We start from the raw sequence: 25,332 nt of genomic DNA, 5'->3' as shown, positions 1-25,332 counted from the left end.
AAAAAACCTTTTGCACCTTTTTTGGAGGGCTACATAGTAAGGATATTGTGAGGATCTGACCAGAAGTGTGTATAAGCCCCTGCTCCAATGCTTGCAGGCAGGAATGAGGTTAATACAACTGATTTCAAGCAGGGCTGTGCTTGCAGTGATTATGTGATTATGCTACATTTCTTTGTAGCAGGAAAAAAGAAAGGAGGCAGTAGTAGTTGGTACCCTGTTACCAGTTCGAGAATTCCTGGCGTTCACAAAGCAAAGGCCTCCAACACCACTTTCTTGTGCTGGGACAGAAGTTATAGTATCATTCCTGACCATCTGTAGTCGTGGTACCGAAGCAAAACTGAGATTAGGGCAACAGCTTTTAAGTTGCCATGGTAATAGCAAGGCATAATGTGTCTGAGCCAAGCTATCAATGTCCCCAGCTGCCTTACACCAGAATGTCTCTAACCAGGCATTCTGTCTTCAACAGTGGTTGGTCAGGTACCTCTGCAATCTTATAAGGAGGACACGATGGACCATGCATTTCCCTCTTAAATCTCCAACATGTGACACAGCCATTACTCATTGCAGATTGATGTAACTATGAATTTACTCATTATTTAGCTAGTTATCATCATCATCATCATAACAATTCAGTCTTCCTTAAAATATAGTGTAGCTTACTTTCATCGAAAAAAAACCAACAACATTTAATTTGTGTGAAGACATCTATTTCCAAACAAGCATCACTTTAAAAATGTGAACTGGTAGATTATCTAGAATTGTTGAATTCCTACCAAATTGTTTGGGGTGCATTATTTTTCAGTTGACCTAAATGAGACTTCTGCAGAATAAGTTTGAGGTCAGCTCTATTGTTATCACCTAGTTTCATCTTTGCTTTTATTTCTGGCTCTGCTTTTTAAATCTTAACTCAGCACTGTGATTTTAATTGTCAAAGAAATAGCATTTAACATTTACAGTAATTAATTCAAGATTATTTAGAATAACTACACTAATTGGTATGTTCTGCAAATCTGCAGCACTGCAGAATTAAAAATAAACATCACAAAGATATAATTTACAGCTAATCTATACTTACAATTAAAGTAAGTTTCAAGATTTATTTCAATCTATATTTTTTATTAGCTGCAACACAGTAATGGGGTGTACAGAGTTCTGGCTTTTCAAGCACCTAGATTATAAAACATAATTACACAAATTAATTAGAAATGAGTGCATATATTTATGCCGTTGTTTATAACCACAGAATATTAAACACGACAAAGTTAATGAGCAGATTCAACAATAATAAATATTGTCACTAGTATTATGAAATCAGTTCTGGAGCAACTGGACTTCATTTATCTCACTGCATGATAATTTTCCTAAGTATATTCACCTATCACCATTTAGTGTACACATAAGAGGATATAAAAGGAGCAATTAAGAACAAAAGGCATGCTGGATCAGGCCAAAGACCTGCACCCTGTTCTCACAGTGGCCAACCAGATACCTATGGGATGCCTGCAAGCAGAACCTTAATGCCAACAGCATTCTCCACTTTTGTGATTCACAGCAATTGGTATTAACAGGCATACTGCTCTGACATTGGCACTATAACACAGCCTGATTCCCCCATTATTTGCATAAAGGTAAAGGTACCCCTGCCCGTACGGGCCAGTCTTGACAGACTCTGGGGTTGTGCGCCCATCTCACTTAAGAGGCCAGGGGCCAGCGCTGTCCGGAGACACTTCCGGGTCACGTGGCCAGCGTGACAAAGCTGCATCTGGCGAGCCAGAGCTGCACACGGAAACGCCGTTTACCTTCCCGCTGGTAAGCGGTCCCTATTTATCTACTTGCACCCGGAGATGCTTTCGAACTGCTAGGTTGGCAGGCGCTGGGACCGAGCAGCGGGAGCGCACCCCGCCGCAGGGATTCGAACCGCCGACCTTTCGATCGGCAAGTCCTAGGCGCTGAGGCTTTAACCCACAGCGCCACCTGCGTCCCATTATTTGCATAGCCTCCATTAAAGCAATCCAAATAACTACATCTTGTGGGAGGGAGCAAAATCCAGAGTTTAACTGCATACAATGTGAAGTACTTTCTTTTGTCTGTCCCAAATTTTCCAATGTTTTCATTGAATCATAGATTTGCAGAGTTGGAATGGTTACCAAGTATCATTTCGACCAAACCCCTACAATCTAGTTCAACCCCCTCAACTAAAGCATCCGGGGATAGATCACCATCCAACCTCTACTTTAATTTACTATTACATTTATATCCTTTTCTCCAAGGAACTCAAGGTAGCACACATGGTTCTTCCCCTCTCCATTTTATCCTCACATAAACCCTATGAGGTAGACTAGGCTGAGGGATAAAGGTCAGCCCAAGCTCACCCAGTGAGCTTCACGGAGGGGATTTAAACCCAAGTCTCCCAGGTCCTGGTCCAACACTATACAATGCAGGGTCTTCCTTAGATGTCCCTATTTAGCTTCACTGGATGTCCCAGAATTCTAGTATTAGAAGAGGGAGAAAGAGTCTTGAACACATTATCTCTGTTGCATCTTGAGTGGCTTTGCACATCATAGGAAGCACCCAAAAGTGGATGCATGAGATCCTCATAATAAATATGAGTATTAGCTTCCCATTGACACCTATTCAAAACAGCAAAAAACAGGTGGATAATAACACTGCTTGGATAGTAACACAATAATATCAAACCATAATTTGCAAAGCTTGACCATTATTTGGTATTGTGTGCAAATCAACAGCATGAACTGAGAATGGCCAGCAAACTAGAATATGAAAATCTGGTTTGCTAATCAATTTGCTCATACTCTGATTTGGTTTTACATCCAAATTGCCTGATGAATGACAGTTCTGAGTCAACACAAAGTAAAACTCCTGTCAATCTTTCATAGGCCTCTCAACCATACAATCATGCTAACTTAATATTTTTATTAAACAGTCATACTTAACAGTGAAGCATATCTCAGCTATCTCACATGAAATAGGGACAAGAAAGGGAAAAACTCTGAAAAAAACTCACTATGCTATAACTTATTTTTACCACCTCCTTATAAAGTTATATGCAAGTAATAAAACTATTCCCACAAAAATGATGCACGGAGAATCTTCCACTAGGCTGAATAGAGGTTTCGCAAAAAAATGGGAACAATTAAGATTCAATTTCCAATCTAATTTCCCTTATAAATATGTCCTGAACATAAAGAATTGTGGAAGCAACGGGAAACACAGTTTACTTTGCTTTCTCGAAATGTTTCACCTTTCCATTTAAGGTTCCAATTGACAGCAATCCTTCCTGGCCCACTGTACTCACATGGAAAGTCACAACTGAAGCAAGAATACATTTTTAATAGCATGGGCCTGCATTCGAAAAAAATCTTTTCTTTCCCCTTTAGCACAATCAGAAATGCACATATGTGAAATGCTTCCTTACAGCACATAAAACAGAAAAGAGCAATGTAAAGATTTTTTACTTTACCTCACTTTGTAATGAATGGACAGTTATATCTCGGGCGTACTCCCAACACACACATAACATCAATCTAGCTGTACTTAATACAGTGCCAGATCTTTTTAAAAAGACACCCCCCACACCCCCACACACATTTCTGACTTCCTCTTGCACCACCGTTCTTTTCTTTTCTTTTCTTTTCTTTTCTTTTCTTTTCTTTTCTTTCAAATATGGAAAGCTTCACAAATTTGGATGTCATTCATTTGCTCTATACATACTGCCAAAGGGAGCCCTTGCACCATCTTTCTAAACCAATCAAAAGAAGTGATTTTTAATTTAAATTTATAACCTGAGCAATCCCCAAGGCCTTGGAAAAGCCACATTTTCTCATCTTATTTATTCTTACAACAACCCTGTGGAATAGGCTGCTGTTACTCCCAGTTTACAGATGGGAAACCAATCCTGAGGAAGAAAGATTCACTTGAGGCTAGTTGGACTCTCAACACATGTCTTGAGGTCCAACTTTATTAACCACTGGGATCCAATGAGCTTCTGGGAACAGAACAAAGCAATGTTTTAAAATCAGCACCTGTTACTCTAACAGGAGTGGGCTGACTTCATTCCTGCATGGTTGGTTTTAAACCAAAATCTATGTGGCTCACCATCAAGTTTTAAATTGACAAGTGTTCATCTGGGCCAAAACTTTGAACTCAGCTTCATTTTGTCAGGGAGAGAGATGGTGGGTGGTAAAATGGGGGCAGAAAGGGAAGGTGAGATTTGTGTTTTGAGGAAGATATGAAGCTTACAAAAGTGCAGAATCCGAGACCTGGGAGAAGAATCATTGGAAGAGGACTGGAAGAAGTTTAAAGACTATCTGCAGAAATACTGCAAAGTTTATGAATGTTAAAATAATGTTGGATTTGGAAACAATAAGGCATTAGTGATATAGCTTAAAAAAGTATGCAAAATGCAACAGAAAAGGAGGAAAGATTAAAGTGATATTATGTCGAAAGTAAATAATATCATAAAGGTGTTTAAGTATGAGAAGAAAAGATTGGTGACATAATAGAATGAACTTAATAATTAGAAATGAGATCTGAAAGAGGGTAAGGATTTGCTGTATCTGATTGGGTAAAGAGGAACACAAAAAAGGGAGGCGTGAGGAAATCAAGAAAGGAAGTTAATTAAGTATGATCGAAAAAGTTGGAGTTTTTATGTTTTTGTATTTGGTTGGGTGGAATTTTTCTTTACTGTATTTTATATTCTAGTGTTTTGTTCTGTTTTATGTGTATTTTTGATTATGTTTTATTTCTTTTTACATTCTTTCTACTTTTGTGGTGGCTATATACTTTTCTTTTTTGTAAAAACCTAATAAACATATTTTTTAAAAAATATGAAGCTTACAAAAGCAAGGGCATTCTGCATAAGTTCCCCGTCCCCCCACCAATAAAAAAACCAAGCCATCAATAAAGCCTCAATGGTCCTCAAATTTCAGTCTACACAAGTGACTGTGAAAGCCGAGACTTTGGCCCAGCACCACTTAACTGTCAACTGTTAAGCAATCCAGTGTGTGCACTCTGGTTTAAGAGCAACAATGTTTTGGTGGATCAGACCAACGTCCATTAGACTAGAATTATTGCAAGAATCCCAATTGGTCCTTTTGTGGACTACAGCCTCTCTTCTGCCCTCCTCAGCTTATAAAGGAAAGCTTTCATGAGTTTCAATAACTATGTCTCAGTCTCTTACATAATCTTGTAGATTATGTAACCTTTAAATGTGGTTCATCTCAGATGTTAAGAAATATTCATTTTCTGTATAGCAGGGAAGTAAGTAGCTTCTTTCACTGTGTGAAAATTCTGCTTTATTGGTAACATTCTCCTAACACCTGTCAAGTTTGCTGAATTCTGAGGGTGTCTTCAAAGTTATTTTTCAATAGAGAAAATAATACTATGTGTAGGATATCTGTTAGTAGATTTTTAAAGACTCACATTGAATTCAATTGAGCAAAAATGGGCTGGGCTCATTTTTCTCCAGAACTAATCACAGCATGTATTAAGCCACTCCCCAGAAATTCTTCTGCTGGATGGTTTTAAAATGCAGACAATGAAAAGCACTGCAGAAGCAAAATAAGGCCAATAATATAATTACGGTGGTATGCCTGCATAGTCTGAGTTAATGTTATTATTTGACATTGCAAGGCTATGTTTTCTCCCATGAGTCACAACGGAGACAAGGTTCACCCTAATTGGTTCCAAAGCACAACCTACCCTCAACAATCTTTCCTCAGGACCAGTAATGTTAATTTCTACACGACTGTAAATAGTGTTTGCCAACAATACAAACATGGTAATAAGAGGCTAGGTGGGTAAATAATGTGGTTACAAAGCAGCTTATTTGCATTTTTATTTAAAACTGCCTTCGTTAAAAAGCAGCTCAGATTTCTCTTTCCAGAAGCAGCCTTGGTTAAGAAGTAGAGCAGTAATTACTCTCTTTAGGGGTTCTTTTATATGTCCTTTAGGGAATTAGAATGAAAAGATAAGCAGAATTAGAAAAGGAATCATGTAAAGTATGAAATGTACTATAAACACTTAGTAGTGTATTTACCATAAGCTAAGCTGGTCTTCTTCATTATGGAATATGTAGCATGCTTATATTGCCACTACTACAGCAGAGAGACTTAAGAAATTTAGAACTGGCAAGTTTACCTCTTCAAAAATTAAATTATAAGCAGAACTTGCTTTATGCAAGAATGAATCTGGAATGTGTACATTCGTTTATATGTAGACTTATACACACAACCCCAATGTTGTTGGCATTCTGCAGAGCTGTCCTGTGCACATTCCTGTCCACCTCTCCCGATCTGAGACAGACTTGAACTCCAAACAGCATCCAAACCCATCTATACCATTAACTCCTGTGTCAGGTTTTGTATCTGAAATTTTAAATAGAGAGATTTAAAATATTCAATTTTTACAATTTTGAAAGCTTCAATATATATTAAATGATATGAATAAATAAATAACTAAGGTACTCCAATGCAGATAAACACCAGTGCGTCCTGTTCTCTCAAGTGAGCAGACTCTTAATTCTATATTGGACATAAGCTCCTGCCCACAAAAGGAAAGTTCCTGTATGTGAATCCTCATGTTCACTTGACCATAGGCTTAATAAATACACTTCCTTGTAAATCACCAAAATCTAATGTTGAAAAATTCAAGTAGTAACATTATATCACTTAACCTTTTTGGAACACCTCCATAAGACTCTTGAAAAGTGCCTACCAAATCTTTTAAAGTATCTTCTGCTTACCCACATGAACCAGAGAGGCAGCTTTTGTATTTCAAAATCTAATTACTTTTAAGAAAATTGCTGCATTTATTTGGATCATAAAAATCACATCTTTATTATGTTGGTAGTACAAGGCTAGTGATACACACAGACAAAGGTCTGAAACAGTTCAGCTGTTCTCAGGACATTGATTTGGTATAAATGATATCCACAATTCAACAATGGGCCAGCCTTTCAGAGTGCAAAAGGCTCAACACATCTGCTATATAATTCAGACCCTATTTTACAGTGGTTTCATTACCAACCATAAAAACTGTAACAGTGGAACTGTATAAACAAACTGAACAGTGTTTTTACTGTAAAACATGAACGTACTATAAATATTTGTCTTTCCCTTCTCTCAGCATCTGTAATGAGAGAAGGAAATTCATGCCATATGTTTATAGTACAAGGGGAAAAAAGTGTATCTCAACAGTTCATCCATGCAGTTGTTTGTGAAGCTGTTAAATTGCTTTAATTTGCCCATTTGCTTTCTAACACATTCATTTACTTACAGATCATTAAAAAAAACTAGTGCTTCACTGAATGTTCCTGAGGTTCAGTTGTTGATATTGTCAACAATGGAAGGCATGACCAAAAGGTCCAGGGAGAAACCCAGCCGTCTGCTATTCCGGTCATCTTTGTGTATGATTGCAGCCACCGTTTCCTTGATCTGCCACTAATTTTCTGCCATTTTAATCTTTTAACTTGGAAACATTTTTCTTGCATTTTTCCAGCCAATCAGGGAGCAAACAGTGAATAAAAACAGTCACCATGCCACAGATTTGTCTATGTGATGATGTCAATGAAGGCATGTATAAGAATGTATACAAAGTTGGGATGGGGACTGAGGCATGACTGGCAATATAGTGATAGCAACCATGTTTTCAGCAATAAGATGTTTGTTGCTGTGGCTGACTGAGAAAAGCTTATTGTGAAAAACTGCATTGTTCTGCATCAGGTGTGAATAACCTCTGGCCCTCCAGATGTTGCAGCTCCAGCAAGCCTCTCCAATGGCCAGGGATGTTTGTCCAGCAACATATAGAAGGTAAAAGATTCCCCACACGTATCTTAAATGGTGCTACAGAATTACACAGAATGATACGCTAAACTACAATGAATGACTTCAGCAGTCCAAAGAAGGCTAATTTATACTCAGAATTAGAAAGTTCCATATTCTAAAAGCGGCTTAAAAGTGCTGATCTAAATTCTTCAAATCATCTCATTCTCAGAATACAAACTGGATAGCTATTTAATTTGTGCATTAAATCTCTAAACGTAGAGTATACAGATATAACAGGAATGCCATGAAAAGCTAAGGTATTGGACCACTATCAAAACTTGGATCTGGCTGTTGAATACAATAAAGGATATTAAGGTATAGTGTTTAGAGCCTCTCAGCAAATTTTGCCTAAAATGAGGCTTTAGGAACGCTTAGCTATGGAACTCTGTGCTGCAAGTAAAATGCAGTGGCCAATAATTTAGCAATTTCCAGAAATGGATTAGATATCAGTAGAAAGCAATGTCTGTATTTGCCAGGTGATTATGCCCAATTTTAATTCCCACTCATACCACTTTGTGACTCTTCTGCCCTGCACCACCATTTAATGATTGATGAGACTATGATTTTCAGTCATCTCTAATGCACCCTGGGAGTAGGAAGTGTGAAAACCCTTGCTCTAGGAAGTAGCAAAACAAACAAATAAACAAAAACCTAGCTTCCCATTGTAGAACTGTGTAAACTCTTAAGCATTTGCAAAATAGTACTAGTAGATGTTTGCTTTCTTATAATTATCTTTTGGCTCCAACCCTATAATTCTGTTTGTGTATATTCTGAAATATTTCTTAAAGATTTGGATACAGTCGGGAGCTGTGAAAACCCTACTCAATCATTACTCTTTCATTCAATGGTGTCAATAATATAATACAGAATAAGCCCCTGAGTTCTTCAGCTCATGGGATAGGATTTCAGCCTTCTCCTGAGCAAATGTGTTTACAAACTGTGCCAGAGTGTTTTTCATTAAGCCTTAAAGTCAATTAAGCTGCGAATTGGAACAATCATTCCTCCTTTGCAAAGTATTGATATTTCTTTCCCTGCTCGCTTTAGGGTCTTTTCCACTACTCAAGAAGAGATTTATGCTTGACAATTTCTGATTAAAATGAATCATAGCTTTAAAATTCTAATTTCCCTTTTTTCCAGCACAAGAAATTGTCACAGTTTTAAACTGATATCAGCCTCCAACATGCAATGAAAACCTCATGACAATTTGAAAACCAACAGAAATGCATTCTTCGGGTTTTAAGACACAATAATCCACCTCAACATCCAAGAATTGTGAAAACACTATACATACACCTCTCACATGCAGGTTTTTATTTATTATTTTCTTCCTTTAGGGGGTTCAACAGTAGTCTCATGGTCTCCATCTTTTAACCTTGCAACAACCCTGTGAGGTAGGTTAGGCCGAGAAGGAGACAGGACAATGGTCACTCAGCAAGCTTCAGAGCTGAGCAGGGATTTGAATCCAGGCAGGTACAGTGGTACCTTGAGTTAAGTACTTAATTTGTTCCGGAGGTCCGTACTTAACCTGAAACTGTACTTAACCTGAAGCACCACTTTAGCTAATGGGGCCTCCTGCTGCTGCCGCGCTGCCGCTGCGCGATTTCTGTTCTCATCCTGAAGCAAAGTTCTTAACCTGAAGCAATATTTCTGGGTTAGCGGAGTCTGTAACCTGAAGTGTATGTAACCTGAAGCGTATGTAACCAGAGGTACCACTGTACTCCAAATCCATGAAGTTGAGGCTATGATAGCCCGCAATTTTGAAGGGGCCTTCGGGGGGACACGAAGGGACTGGGAGGGAAGATTGGGGAAAATAAAACTGAGGCACTAATGAAGTTACAAAGCAGTTGTAACTATCAGTGAGAATTAAGGAGCAAAAACCTGTTGGTCTCTCAGCTGTGTCAGTGAACTGGCCCAGCTTCTCATCTCTCTACGCTGCAGCGTGATGGAATGGCTGCCATCAGCCACTACATCACAATGGTCACCAAAGGCTATATACAAAAACAAAACATTAGAACCAACTTTAAATACTAAACCAAAGAGCAGAGCAGAAAATCCCTCAAAACCACAAGGAGCAGAATCAAAGATTCACATGATATAAACTATTAAAAGCCACATGGAATAAAAGTGTTGTTTTTTTCACCTGAATGTAAGCAAAATGGGACCAGTTTAATCTCTGTTGCAAGGGAATTTCATACCACATAAAAGGCCTAGCCTCATCTTGTGCAGCATACAAAAGGACCTCAGAAGAAAACTGTAATCTACTCTCAGGTTTGCATGGCAGGAGGTGGCCTTTCTGATATCCTGGCCTTAAGGGCTTTATAGGTAAACATCAGAACTTTTAATTTGGCCTGGAAATAAATCAGAAGCTAGTCTTTGATATAAAACAGGTATAATGCAGTCTTATAAGGCACACATCAGAAAGCAAACTGGCTGCAACATTTTGTATCATCCATAGCTTTCAAACACTCTTCAAGGGCAGCACCACATAGAATGCACTGCAGTAATCTAAACAGGATTAGGCTGACAGATCAGCAAACAGCTCAAGGCAATGTAGTAAGCTTCAAGGCTGACGTGAACCACACAGGGATCTGAACCACACTAGCTCTGGAACTACAGGCATTAACTGTGGGATTAAGAATTCAACCTCACTGAATTCAAGGCAGAGTTGAATATTTATGAAGAAACCAAATGAATTATAGTCAAGATACATCACTTCTGGGTCCCATTTTTGATCAGATATTATTTTCCTTTCAAGTTATGTATCCCCCCACCAACAGGTCTTGGTGACAAGCTTGGCACCAAAAAATGGCTTGTTTTGCTAAAGGAGAGAGAGAGAGAGAGAGAGAGAGAGAGAGAGAGAGAGAGAGAACATGTGCACATATGCATTGTCTCCAAAAACATAGCTTATTTTTTTAAAATAATATTTATTAAAAGTTTCCAATTACAACCAAATAAAAAACAAAACATCCAAATTTAAAATCTTGTTTTCCATAACATCTTTCCAGGACTTCCCCTCCCCTCCCCCTCTTGTATTCCAATTCTTACTTATAAATTCAGCAATTTCTTATCCCAAATTTTGAACTTATTGTCATTGACCCAATTTAAAAATATTTTCCCATCTCCTAAAATCGACCTGTTCCCTTCCACGCGTTCCCCCCTTTAACATACATTACAGATTAAAATATAATGAAATAAACTGTAGTTTAACACCCTTTGGATTCCAAATTTCCCTCCCCCTTTTCCTGGTTGCGTTCCCAAAATTTATCAACATCTGATGTCTTCCTGGAGCTCCCACAATTTATTTAAGCCATAGTCCTTTACCAGTCATCTTTAATTTCGAATGTCCAATCTTGGAAGGAGTCTGTCTCAAAAAGGCCCATTTTTTCCATCCAGATTTTTATACATTAGGAGTAAAAACTCCAATTTTATTTCTTTAAACCTTTCAGGTCTGGATGTCCCAAATGTTCCTTCTTTCAACTTTATCCAATTCTTGTTATTCTTGTTATTCTTGTTGTTCTTGTTGTTCTTGTTGATCTCTCTCCTTTTCTTTTCTTTTTTTCCTGTTTTCCTGCACAAATGTTCTAATTCCAAAAGCTTCAAATTCAGCTGCAGAGGCTCTGTTATTCAGGAACGAAACATAATGCCAAGTCCCTTCCATTTTTCAATAGATAAGTCTATTGTCTTCTTTAGTATGTCAGCCTCTGTAGTCAAAATAGTGTTCCATTTCTGCAGTTTCCCAGGAGATAGAAAGTTCTATTCAAATTCCATGTCAACAACTTGTAATATCCCTCGGCTCCTCTAGGTGGGTTGCAATAACTCAGTTCCCTTCCAGATCACCCCAATCAGTCCAAATAGCTTGTTATTCCTTGTTTTAAACAATTTGTATCCAATTTATAACAAATGTAACCGGCAAAGTCCTTGTAACAAAGTTCTCATTTTGTTCTTCTGCTTTGACAGCTCTTTGACAGCTGTCAAAACCTCTCTTTGTCTTCTCCCGGCACTCTCACAAAACGCTCCCCGGGTTCCGGGGGGAGGGTTACTTTTAAATCAATTCCACTTTTCTCCTCCAGCTCAGTCTTATAGTTTTCCGTCGCGAAATTAATATCTTTGTAAAAATAGGGTTGCACTCGATCTTAGATGTCAAATCCTTTGCTTTAACTCCTCTACAACAGGGGGGGGGCTGACTTCCTTTTTGCGCCTCCCCCGCTCGCTCCGAATTTTTTAAAAAAATTGTCCCCCTTTTTAGTCCAGGTTCCAATTACTCACGGGTTATTCTTTTAGGTCCAGATTTTCAATAGAAGAAGTCAGCGCTCTCCGTCGAATGGCATGCGGCTTCGCTCGGCAGGGGAAGCGGAGGACTCAAAGCACCACCCCCCCGTCACCCGTTCCGTAGCCTTTAAAAAGGCTCCTTCGCGGGCCGGGGGGGAGCGCAAAAGGTGCCAGCCGAGTCACCATGTCCATGGGTTTCAGCGCCCATGGTTTTTGAGGGTCCCCGCGTCGCCGGCGCGGTAGGACCCAGCCCCTGCCGAGCAGGCTCCCTCCGGAGCTCGGAGGGAGTCCGCCATTCGGCGATGGCGCCAACCCGGAAGTCCCAAAAACATAGCTTAATCATCCTCTGGAAGTTTGTTTTTAATTTTTTACCTAGTGTGACACATTGCATTTTAAGGATTATTATGCCAAATTTAAGGTCAGGTTTATCAGGATCGCCCTTTTTTTTGCAAAGCTTATTCATATGCTAGAAGTGAAGGATATAAACATTATTTTCATCCAAATGCCTATTGCTTTGTGGCACTACTGATATAAATGGAAAAGAACATTTGTGTCAAATATACATATAAAATTTACATTTAATGCAATTCTCAGAACACATGTCTTATCAACATTATCAAATTATTAAATTGAGCTATTGCAATCAGAACATTACAACTGTTGAGAAGCCAACTGTTTGCTTTGAACGTGGAATATATTTCTGTTGCTATTTCATAATTCATGTTCTAAGGTCTCTCTTGTCTCAACTGCTAGCATCGTTGACATAAGAGCAGATAAGTCAATAGTAGTCAGGGGGTGGGCAACAATGTCCTGTTGTGATATCAGAGCAAATCAGACAATGGCATCACGAGTTATAGCAAGCAAAAGATCACAAATGGAAAGCACAGGTATTAAAGAAGAGGTTTTTGACAGGCAGCTTTTTTAATGGCCACTAGCAAATATCAAACACATATATGTGTGTATGGTTATAGGCCTCAGCATTTTAATAGCAGTACCAATCAGCTAAAATTTATCAAATAGATTTTTGTAAAAAAACAAAACTTAACTTTAAGTAGCTACTCTCTTTTATCTCCTACCCAAGATTGCTTGCATTTTGATGTAAATATTAAGCATTCTGTAATTCATCAACTAATTCTCTCCTAGTTACACATTTCAAGTAATTAAAGTTCAGTAATAACTTATTCTTTCTGCTCCAGCACCTGCATTTCATTTGTTTATTTTCCCAGAGTCATAAATCTGAGGGACTGTCAAAGTGCCATAATATTAGTGCAATAATCAAAGTTAATTAGTCCCTCTCAATAAACAACAACAAAGTCATTACAAAGATGCATTGAAGGTGCTCTAGCTACCCACTTTACAGATGAGATTGTACTGAAAACAATTAGGAATGGGGAATGGTTAATAAATAAAATGCATTTTTTTCTGAAGTAATTTGAAACAAAGACAATGTGGGACCTTTGTTCTTCAATTCATTCCCAGAAATGCTCACTTCATACTGCAATGATGAGATAGGTGCATTAAACTCAAATCTAACAACAGCTTCACATTAAGCATGAAAGGGATACAGCCATCTCCATTCACACATCAGGAAACCATGGCCAGTTGTGGTTCTCAAGTATATGCTGCCAAACATTTTACCATATATGTACTTATTGCAGAAAACACCAATGTAGTGACAGACACAATTGCGATGTAAACTGTGAAGCAACTAAATCTTCACAACGTTGTAAGGTTATTATAAAGCTGTTTCAAAAGATGGGTTCATGGTTCATTTCATAGGCCCGGAAAAAAAGTTATATAAGCAATAAACAAAATCTCTTAATCCAACATGACATTCTTTGAAATTTCAGGTTGAGTATTTTCATATACACACTCATTTATTCCGCTAATTACCTAGAGATAATCGTAGCATTAACCTTTGGTGGGTGTAAAACAGTATTGCATTTAACAACTTAGCTGATCTCCATAGGCAACTAGGAATTCCAGGCAGGCTAGCAAGATAATTCTGTCCCTGATCAGCTGGTTTTCATGCTAGCTGTGTAGGAAGGAAAGCCTTTTTCTCCATGACCAGCTGAAACGTAGGCTGGTAATCTTTGTGGCCTTATTAGGTTATCGTTCAATGTAAATTCAGGTCCTCAAGTGAACCAAATGAAGACATGAAAATGAACAGTTTATAATAACTTTTTCACAAGAACCAGATCCATTTAGGCAGCTCCATTTTAAGTCTTAAATTTTAAAGAATTACTTAGCAATGTATTTAAACCCACATTATTAAGAGTACAGTAGCCAACAATGGCAAAATTAGCGCTAGTTCTAAACGGAAAGCTAATCAGCAGTCTTTGAAATACTTATTTGTCTATTTGTGTGGACAGGCGGGGTCCCCCCAACCCCAGGTGACCTCTGATCGGAATAATGACTCAAGACAACGTGCTATGGGATTAAAATTGGCCACAACTTTATTAAGTTTCAGATGTAGGGAGACCTTGGCTCAGGCATTGAGCATTTATCCTTCCCAGTCCCCAGCCAGGGATCTGGGCAACTTCAGGGCTATCCAGAATGTGTGGGGATTGGGCTGGCTCTGCAGAACATATGTTCAAGCAGAGAGCCTTCCCCCCCCCGTTTCGCCACCGTTGGAGGGGAGAGCAATGACAACCTCTCAGTGTATGGCCAGTGCCTCCCCTCAATACCCCTTTAACGGGGAACCCTGGTATCACCGAAACAAAGGGGGGGGGCGCGTGGGTCACTGCTTCACGCCCCACCCCCATTTAGGTAGATAGACTAAAGGATTCCGCCCAAGGCCTAAAACCGCCAAAGTTGTGACATTTTGCTACGGGAAAGGCAAAACCTTCCAATGCAGGAAAATTCTGTTCCAGCCCTTCAACAGCGACCCTGACGTAGCAGTGCCTGCATACCTGAGGAGAAAAGGTTAATCTGCAAAAGAAGACTTAACTGAGGGAAGGCAGGGTGGGAGAAGCTCTGGAGCCGCCTGCCGCTTCGCAGGTAAGATTCACCTTCTGTTGTGTGGGCAGGACGGTCCCTCCCCTTACCTGGCTATTCCCCTGGCAGCGCCTCCCCAGGCAGGATTGGGCGACTGGCTGAGGTAGGTGGAGACCCCCAGGTATCCAGCCTGGGGAGGATGAAGCCAGCCCAAACTACCAGGAGTCGCACTGGGATCTGGGGGGCTGCGTGCAACCACGCAAAAGGCGCCCCCATTTGATGTGTGGAGCGGTCATTATTTAGTTCCAAATATGGTGTGTATCTTTACTGACAGCTACAATATTTTCATTATTTACATGTCTCTGTAAAAACTGCAGAAGTTTCACACAAAAACACAACAGGTAATGATTGTGTATTCTTCCTCCTCTTCCACCTCCCCCCCCCCCACGTCAAAATTTAAAATGCATACTTCTTAGAACAGGGACCTCGTTACACTGCAAAGTACCATACACACCAATAAATAATGGCATACATCATCTTCCCTGCTCGCAGTATTATTTACTTTATTAGATAGTTATACAACACAAAACAGTTTCAGGGTGACTTACTGTCCATTTTAAAAACATACAAAATAGTTAACAACCACCATAATTTTAAACCTTCCAATCAATACATAAAACACCAGCTTTCCATTGGGCAGAGGAACACTAATCAGCAACCCAGAGAAGCACTAGCATAAAGCCTTGACTCAGCTGGATCAAATTCCATCAAATGCCCAGGTGGAAAGCACAAGTCTTAACCTGGTGTCAAAAGATGCCAGTGTCAGCACCAGGTAGCCCTTGGTCCAGAGAGCATTCCACAGGCTCTACAACCAAAAAGCTCTCTCTCATCTAATCAAGCAATGACGAAAAATACAATAGTTCAGGTAGTTTCAACCCCACCCCTTACCAGTGCCTCCCAAGCCAATCTTCAGTGTTAGGGTGCAAGTCAGATAGATAAAACCTGGTATCAAAATACATTTGGAATTTTATCCAGGGTTAAGAGCAACAACCTATAGCTAGTATTAATCATGGCTACGGTTGTATCTTTCCTTTGATACAACCCTCCCACTCTTTTGAACACTTTCTTTTCAAGAGCTTTTGACCTTTCTACAATACTTATTGGTGCCAAGAAACACCTTCTCTTACCCATTCTTCCATGATGCGTTGGACAGCGTCATTAGCTCTTAACGTATTTCGGCAGGCAAGGATGACATGTGCACCATGTAGCGCAAAGGACTTGGCTGTTTCAAAGCCTACAAGAAAACACATATTGAGAACATAAAGAATCAGAATTTAAAGCTAAGCAGCAGGTATTAACTAACAACCAAGAGACTGGAAATATCTGGATTCTATCTGCATACTACAATATATTGATTATTGAGTCAAAATATTTTTACCATACTTTCTCATTAAAGTTAAAAATCTGAAAACCAACAAAATAATTAAAATAAAACCAAATTGAAATAGAGGTATATATTCAAATTGCAACATTACATTTGGCCAGCAGCCAAGTTTATTATCTTTTATAAGCTGTTTTTAGGCATAATTTTGTGAATCTGATTTTTAAATGCTGATATTCTCTACTTTGATTCCCCCCTTTGCTTGTGATTTTTAATTGTAGTTTTAATATGTACCATTATGCTTTAAGTATTGTTTTTAATTATGTAATTTTTTTCTGCCTAGTGCAAAATAATTTAAAATAAAAACAATTCTTAAAAAAACAAAGTTTTTAGGAAATTTAGAGATTTTAGCAACAATGTAAGTGTAATCAAACTTGGTGAAAGGAGTGAATGTTGGCACAGTTGACGCGGCACAAGAGAAATGGACTAACATTCATAGCGACACACCTAACCTACAGGAGCAGAGCCTCTGTATACATAAAATTAATATAGAAGAAGGCATACTCAAATTACTCAAATGGCCTGAAATGAAGGTGAGAAAAATGTTCACTATCTATTCAAATCACTTCTTTACCATGTGAGTACCAAGCATACGTGGAACTTAAGTGAGTCTTTTCTCTACCTGATATCATTTAACAGTCAACCATCCACCCAAATGCATTGCAGAGGGACTTGAGAAGTGGATTCAAGAAACAACTTGCTAGAAAGAACTGTTACGTATCCCAGGGGAGTGACTTGGAGTCATGCTCATATGATTTGTTATTATGATTCCTACTCCACTCTAGGGGCCCTCAGTGTGGCTTACATAATACACACACATTAAAATGCAATTACAATTGTATTTTAAGAAAGAAAACTCAATTAAGAACAGAGAAATTGGATTAACAAAGTGACAACACCCTTGGTCCCTGAATAAAAATGTTATGGTGTGAGAATTGGTGCTCACTGGGAATACTCACTAAAATGCTCAGTTCTCATGGTGTTGTATTGGTCATTTGACCCTTGGGTGCTCCCTTAAGCCCCTTGTTTATGGGTGGTCCCAAATGGTAAATGGGTTCATATAGAGAAGGGAAATTAAGGCATGGGGGAAAACACTGAAGATGTGAGCTTTTTAATGTTAAAACTAGGCTAACATAAAAGTGACTGATACAACTGTAAAACTAACTTCGAGGTACACTGGCAGTTGGAATTTGACAGTAGAATTTGAAATTAGAGTATTCTGACATTGAAAAGATTTGCATATTTGCCCCTTTTTCAATAGGAAAAATCAAATTCCTATCGTATCATCCACCATGTATTTTGGAAAGTGGATTGTCTGTCTGTCTGTCTTTTCGCCCTCTATAGGTTTGGCCTCCTCTCAAAACACAGTTGCCAAACTTGGTATGAAGGTTTTTGAGGTGGGGGTGGCAGTCTCTGTTGAAGTTTGGATGCCAGGCACCATTTTGAATCTTGATAGCAGACTGAAATGTGACTTTGTCATGACAACCCATTTTTTGATGTTACAGGTCCAAAATATGCTGATGTGGACCACGTCCCTGAATATATTGTTGCCCCGCTGGTGGTCCTTCACCAGATTTGGCATGGCTGAAGAGTGGGATAAAAAGGCTTTTAATTAATAAATACATTTTATTTCAAATGGAGGTATCACAGAGCCTTTCTTCCAAGGCACCCAAGTTGCATTCTGCTTGTATATTTGTAAATAAACCATATTACCATGGCAGGTCTCCAGTTTGCACTCATGCGAAACAAATCTAAATGCAGTATGTAGTGAAAATGTGCAAGCTCTCTGAGGCTCTCCACGGATTGATCCAGGAATTTTCTAAGTTTCATGGGGTAGCAACTCACAAAAGATGTCCCAAAGAAATCTGAGAGCTCCAAAGAATGTTCCATACAGACTGGCCCACTCAAACACAATCTAGCCATGATATACACCTTAATAACTTCAAGTTACTTAATACTAGCAGCTCTATTCCAAGTGTGGCTGAGGAATTCTAATACACCAAAATATAGTGCAGTTTTTATATGTTTAATCTCCCATTTTGAACTGTATCCGAATATAGGCAAAAACCTGCTCCTTGATCTCAGGAACCACCATGGCAGCATTTGGTTATGACATCTTAAGAGGCATCCAAATGCATAGCAAACAACAACTTTGCAAAACATAGACTCAAAATCGTTAATTAAATAATACTCCAGGGCTAACAGTAGCTTCAGGTTGGTGGAGAAGGGGATGTTCATCAGGACTGCCTCACAGGAGGAAGGGGGCTAACCCCTTCACTGATTTAAAAATTGTCTAGTTTGGCCCTCCGATATAGCGGTAGGATTCAAGAAAGGAAGAACACAAAGAGCAGAGCCCAATTGTTTTGCTAAATTCCTTCCTGTTATTTCACAATACATTATCAATGCCCATAGCCAACTTTTCCAGCTGTGACAACTGGTAGGAAATATAGCAGCAGGAATTTTTAGGTGGTTTTGGTGCATGTTTTTGATAGATCAAATAGAAAATTTCCTACCAAGTTCTCATGATACTACAGCTTAATGACTTCCAACTGTAAACACTTGAATTAGCACATGAATACTTAATAGGACAATAATATAAGTATATCGATACCAAGAAATTGACAGAACAAGGTAACTATTTGTTCCACTTTTATTTTAAACATGCTGCAGCATCCATTTAAACGTTGTTTACCCAGGGAAAAAAGCTATTAAACACAGGCTGCTTCACTTCTAGAAACACCCTGGGGCAAGAGAAATTTAGTTTACAACACAGGGTATAACTTAGATTATAGAATCAACAGACACCACATAAAGTTATACCATTCTCCGCAATTACATGCTTACAGTATTTAAGTCTTAGCAATTTTCCTGCTTGCCTTTTTAAAGCCATTCATTGTACCGAGCAACTTTAATTATCTGGGCAATTCATTGCACACAGATGAATCCAGTTTCAACACATGCAACCTTTCTAATTCCATTCTAAGCAAATGTAGCAAGGAAACTTAAAAATTGCCAACATTATTAGCCAGTCATGCAGTTTACTGTTTCAGTAAAAATAAGCATTGATATTGAATTGTATTTGTATTGGTTTTAAAATTAGTTTTATACTGTAATACCAACTCCTCACAATTTATTACTAGTCCAACTAAATAGATATATGAACTGAATAATATCTGACAGCAAACAAGTGTTGGAAGAAAGATTTTTTATCCAGGAGCAGATCTAACCATCACCCAAAAAGTTTTCAGGTACCGGTAAGTCTCTTAAAATAACAGAACTAGTTAAAATGAAAAGAAGGTATTTTAGGCCTTTGTTTGTAAATCAGGATAGCAGCAGGAGATACAAACCTCAGAGTTGCTTTATTTATATTAAGTTTCTATACTGCCCTTCATCCAAGGATCAGAGGGTGGCTTACAATATAAAAACACAAAAATGCATACCATAGTAAGAAAAAAAACCCCTCAATAATCTACACACACACAGTCTAAAAGGCTATAGTCTCTTTAATTAGCCAAAGGCCTGGGGAAAAAGTTTTTGCCAGGTGCCTAAAGGTATGTAATGAAGGCAATGTAATGAGCCTTCCTGGGGAGCGCATTCCACAAGCAGGGAGCCACCACAGAAAAGGCCCGTTTTCATGTTGCCACCCTCTGGACTTCTCACAGAGAAGGCACACAAAGAAGGGTCTCAGATGACCATTGTAGCTGTTCATTTCTCTGTAAAATTCCCAGATATATTATGCTATGTAGGAGAGGGTAAAACAAATATGTAAAGCTGACTTATACTGAGTTAGTCTACTGATCCATCAAGCTCAGAACACTATTATTTACTGTCTTTCCCATAGCTACCTGGAGATGTCAGGAATTATACCTAGGATCCTTTGAGTGCAAAGCATGTGATCTGCTACTGAATGTGGCCCTTCTCCTGTGCTATTTGAAAGTGTGCATCTCCCAGAAGTTTTGCAAATTTCCGTATGCATATAACTTTACCTATATGGTGCTGGTAGCCGGAAGTGAAATATTTTTTCAATAATTCCCTGCACTAGCTGGATTTCTGTTTAACTATTACGTAAATAAATACATAAATAAAAGTAGAATATGGAGACACAGGAGAGAACTGTACAAAGTACAACCAGTCTGAATTTAAAATGCCCATGCATATTTAGGTTGGGGCAATAATGTTCAGTATAACATTCAGTGTGTTATAAATTCTAAAACGACCACCCTAAAAATCACATGAGACAGGACTGACCCAACTAGTCTCCGGTTGAAAAAACTCTTATCTGACCCTCTAGTGACAATCCTATTTTAACAGCAGTAAGAATACAAGCATGATGGAATACAAGCCTTACAAAACTTTTTAAAGCCTCAAATCCAATACTCAGGCTTTTTTTGGTTGTTCCCCCATCCCTACTGAACCCTTAACATTTTATAACATTTCATGTGAAAGTTTAAACATTAAAAGCTCTATGCAGAACAAAATGTTTTCTTAATTTATTAAAACTTCCCGTTTCTGCTTCTTTTTCTAAAACACCAAGGCAATGTAAAACAGAAAAATACTTTGTAATAATCAAACCTACCCACTGACCAGGATACAGTACCTTGGTTCTCGAACTTAACCCGTTCCAGGAGTCCTTTCGACTCCTGAAACTGTTCAAAAACCAAGGCATGGCTTCCGAATGGCTGCAGGAGCTCCCTGCACTCCATCGGAAACCGCATCGGACATTCGGCTTCTGAATTTTTTCGTAAACTATAACACACACTTCTGGTTTTGCGGCATTCAGGAGCCAATGTGTTCATCAACTAAGTTGTTTTGGCCCAGGGAATACACCTGAGGCCCTTCCAGCTTGAGTTTTCTTACTTGGGAACAATATCTGAACTAGCTCAGTAACTGGTAACAGAAAATCTGCTTAGGGGCTCCAATTCTTCCTTCCTAGTGCTTTTGTACCTTATCTACAGAGGCCTAGTTTCTTTTGCTTCCTATCAGTTCCCATCAGGAGTAATATCAAGGATGGTTTATTTTTCTGACATGATTTGTCATGGCTTCAACACATATTTTAAAGGTGTTCATCTTAGGTATAGATCTGAAATCATACATAGTGGGCTGTACCAATGTTAGTCCTACTCAAAGTGGATCTATTGATCGGCACAGAATCATAGAATTATAGAGTTGGAAGGGATCCAGAGGGTAATCTAGTCCAATCTCCATAACTAACTTAGATGTTAACTTCAGTTGGTCTCCTCTGAACAGAACTTAGCTGGATACAATCCTGTGCATGTGTGTATATAAAACCATGAAGCAGAAATTAGTTGTAAAGTATCCAGATGTATCCTTCCAAATGCTGCTATTTGATGCAGGTTTCTTTTAGCAGGAAAGGGTGAAAGATGATTTTTGAAGATTTCCCTTCCTCTGCATCCCATTTTCCTACAACCTAAGCTGCTCTTAAGGTTTCCTAATTCTCTACAGCAAACTTTTGGGATGGGGCACACACAAGGTAAATCAGGAAGCAAAGTTATAATAACCAAGGTATTATTTCTGGGTTAGCGGAGTCTGTAACCTGAAGCATATGTAACCCAAGGTACCACTGTACTCTGAATCAAGCTTACCTATTTATAAAATATGAAAATCTGACAGGTATGTTCATATAGAAGTAATTGGTGTTCCCTGTTGAATATGTACCACAGTAAACAGAGGTCTGTTGCTCTATAGCACATGAAGTACAAAATTTAAGCGAAGGTTTCAGAAGGTTTGGATGAGCATGAATAGCAAAGTGCCATTTTCAATAACAGTATTAAGCAAATGTTGCAATTATTAATTACCTATTAATTACCTATTTAAATTACCTATTTAAGTCTTCATTTTGCTAATCATGTACTTTCAGTGTACTTTAACATTTGATGAAAAATTTAAGACGCACTTTGCCGGAATGTGCATCTAAGGGAATCTAAGATGTGCATCTTATATGGTTTAAGGGAATAAAGATAGAGAATTCAAACAAAATATATTGCCTAAGTTATCAATTCTAACTTCCATCCCACCCATTAAAATAAGAGCCATATGATATATGTTAACATTTGTTAACTAGCTACAAAAAGGCAAAGTAATATGTTGATGTACACAAATAGGGGAGTAGAACCAAATGTTTAATCCAATTGTAGTAACAGCCTATTCAAACAAACAGACAAAAATAAATAAATAGGTGAAGCAGATCAAATACCCACTAACGTCCAAATCACATTTAGACAAGATGTGTGAGAGGATTTTTTCTTTCTGTGGGTAAGCTTATTCTCTGGCACTGCCTACCTAGCAAGTGTCCTCACTCAGATACTTTGTTATGACCTTTCACTATTTCTTTAAGAAGACATTTGAACTGCCAAGTTGTTAGTTTTAACTTCCCAGCGCAGTTATTTTGAACTACTTTATTTGCTACCATTCTGCATATTAGTTTGCATTTCAAACGTTATTATTGTGTACACAAACGTGAGTATTTTAGTGAAAAGGTGAAATAGGTATACACTCTATTTAGTAGTTAAATTACATTGAAGTCAGCATAATATAGATTTAATCTATACTTCTCAAAACTAGTTTTACCTCCAATCATAAGCATAGTGCCAAGTCAGCCATCCTTTCACAATATGCTCTGCTAAAGGTGAACAGTCACAGCACCTTCCATATTGAAGTGAGGTAAAGCTTTCACCGTATCAGTACACTATGATGTAGGAAAGGAGACACACTCAATCCAGTTGCCTTCATGCTCCTTTATCAAGCAGGCAGCTGACCTGCATGTGAGTGGCTATCGCATCAATTCAGTAAAACAGCCCTTTATTGTCACTTTTTACAGGCTTCTACTTTAGTCCCAAACACTTTTTGGAAGTGCATGCTTAAGAGGAAACACAGCTTGGCAACCCACAAATGAAACTAGTCTCATTAGCAGAAATCTGTATTTAGGGAACTATACTTGGTATATTCATAATGTAACTGTTTGCTTTACAGCCACTCTTTTGAGGCAAAATCTGTTCTTTTCCTCTGTGGTATCAATATAATGGAAAAAATGACCTGCCTTCAGAATATGGCACAAAAAAATTGAGTCATCAGTTTAAACATTCAGTTTATTTAGTTGCATATATTGGTAAAGGTAAGTTGTGGTTTCTACTATGCCAGCATTTCCCTGCTGAGCTTAAAGGACAATCACCTACTTCTTTGTCTTTGCTTTGGTTAAACATGATGACCTGCATCCCACAAAATTAATTTCATGTATCCAAGAGAACTTTGAACATCTATTTCTTGAATATCATGCCACACTGTAACCCTCTTTTTCAAGTGAGTGGTTTTTCAACTTTATTTTGTGACATGGTATGAGGTTCTACTATTCAGAGAGAGAGAGAGAGAGAGAGAGAGAGAGAGAGAGAGAGAAATAGAAAGAAATAAAGAGCACATTAAAAATTACACTGGACATGCTTGAGCCTTCAGCTGAACCTGAAGCACTTATTTGAATCCCTGCCAATATTAGTGAACAAAAACAACACAGACTTCTAATGAAAGCTCAGTTTTATGGATATCTCTGCAAGTCAACTTCTTTCAATCTGGTACATCGCAAATAGCAGCATCAGCCTTTAAGAATTTCATATACTTCAGGACAGATGTCTCACTGCCTTCTCTTCAACTGGAAATCTCGGTCTTCAGCTACATGCCATCAGATTAGCCTGCATTAAACCAAATTCCTGGAATTTTACTTCATTTCAGTTAGCAAGACCCCCTTCTTCTCTTTTTCAATACCTACCCAGCAGATTTGTTTCTTGCGACAATCTACAACCCACAGCTTTGTATTTCACAATTGCTCTACCTATTAATTCTTTTTCTATTTTTTTTTCAGAAGACAAAGCAAGTTTATCTTCCAGGGAAAGAATGCCTTTGTGAGAATGAAGTTTAAGAGAAGGTAGGTTTTCATGCCCACAGCAAAATAGAGCAGGAGGGGGTACTTGCTACTCAACAGCTTCTTCTTCAGATGTGAAAATTACTGTGCAGCTCCTCTGTGAGCAAGCTACTGCAGAACAGAGTACTAATTAAGCATTAAGGAAAAACAAAATTAGTTGCATGTTTTAAATCTCCTTTTGGCAAGTACAACAGTGCAATATTAATACAAGCAGTTTCATAAAATTAAAAAGGCATATTTCATCTCAGATGAAATTAGAAGACTGTTTTGTCAGCTAAAGTGTGCTGGATCTTTTCAAGCATTAAACCAACACATTTTCTTTGAGTTGGGAAAACAAGTGTAACTTCTAGACACAAATGGAACCAACGACAGTTTCCTTAGATCATTCTCTATTCTTCTATTTATACACAGAGGGATCAAATGGACATTAGGAATTGATTAACAAAAGACAATAGCCCCCCCCCCAAACAAACATACAAGTATCACCCAAACAAGCTCACAGATTTTTTTGAGGAGCAAGAAGATAAATGCAAAGGCTCATCTGCTCTATAGTCTTCAATCCTTTTGTCTGCTTCTTCCAAGAAACTCTGCGAGTGCAGTTCTACACATAACACAGGATGCCCCTAAAGGGTCACAGTCCCAACACAGTATATTATTCCCTCCTTCAAATTCCATCAAAACCAGGGTCATGACAAATGCTAGGAATATATGGAATTTTTCAGAAATACAAGGACAACAATGTCATGATGCCACCACCTAAATGGCAGCTCTTAGATCGGTACTAGTAGTTTAGAAGGATGCCTTAGGTTTCTCTTTTGTTTATGGATATAACAGTTCTTACTTCTCCCAGTAAAGTGTGGAGAAAGTCTTGCAATTATTCTGATTTGGGGGCGGGGCAGGGGGAGGATAAC

The 25,332-nt window shown here is 38.5% G+C and overlaps 1 protein-coding gene across 2 annotated transcripts in view; it reads right to left on the bottom strand.

The window, feature by feature from the left end:
• WWOX (WW domain containing oxidoreductase) overlaps nucleotides 1-25,332 on the bottom strand; it is a 566,085-nt gene that overhangs the window by 528,002 nt on the left and 12,751 nt on the right. For both annotated transcript variants that reach the window (XR_014567358.1, XM_083752075.1), the window contains exon 5: nucleotides 16,238-16,344. Coding sequence is in view for 1 of the 2 variants with exons in the window: in XM_083752075.1 (XP_083608201.1) it covers nucleotides 16,238-16,344 (107 nt within the window). In the remaining variant the exon portion in view is untranslated. The remainder of the gene's footprint in view (nucleotides 1-16,237; nucleotides 16,345-25,332) is intronic.

Source organism: Podarcis gaigeae (genome assembly GCF_964106915.1).
Source record: "Podarcis gaigeae genome assembly, chromosome: 8".
NCBI classification, from domain to species: Eukaryota; Metazoa; Chordata; class Lepidosauria; order Squamata; family Lacertidae; genus Podarcis; species Podarcis gaigeae.
This window is presented reverse-complemented; position numbering and strand designations above follow the sequence as displayed.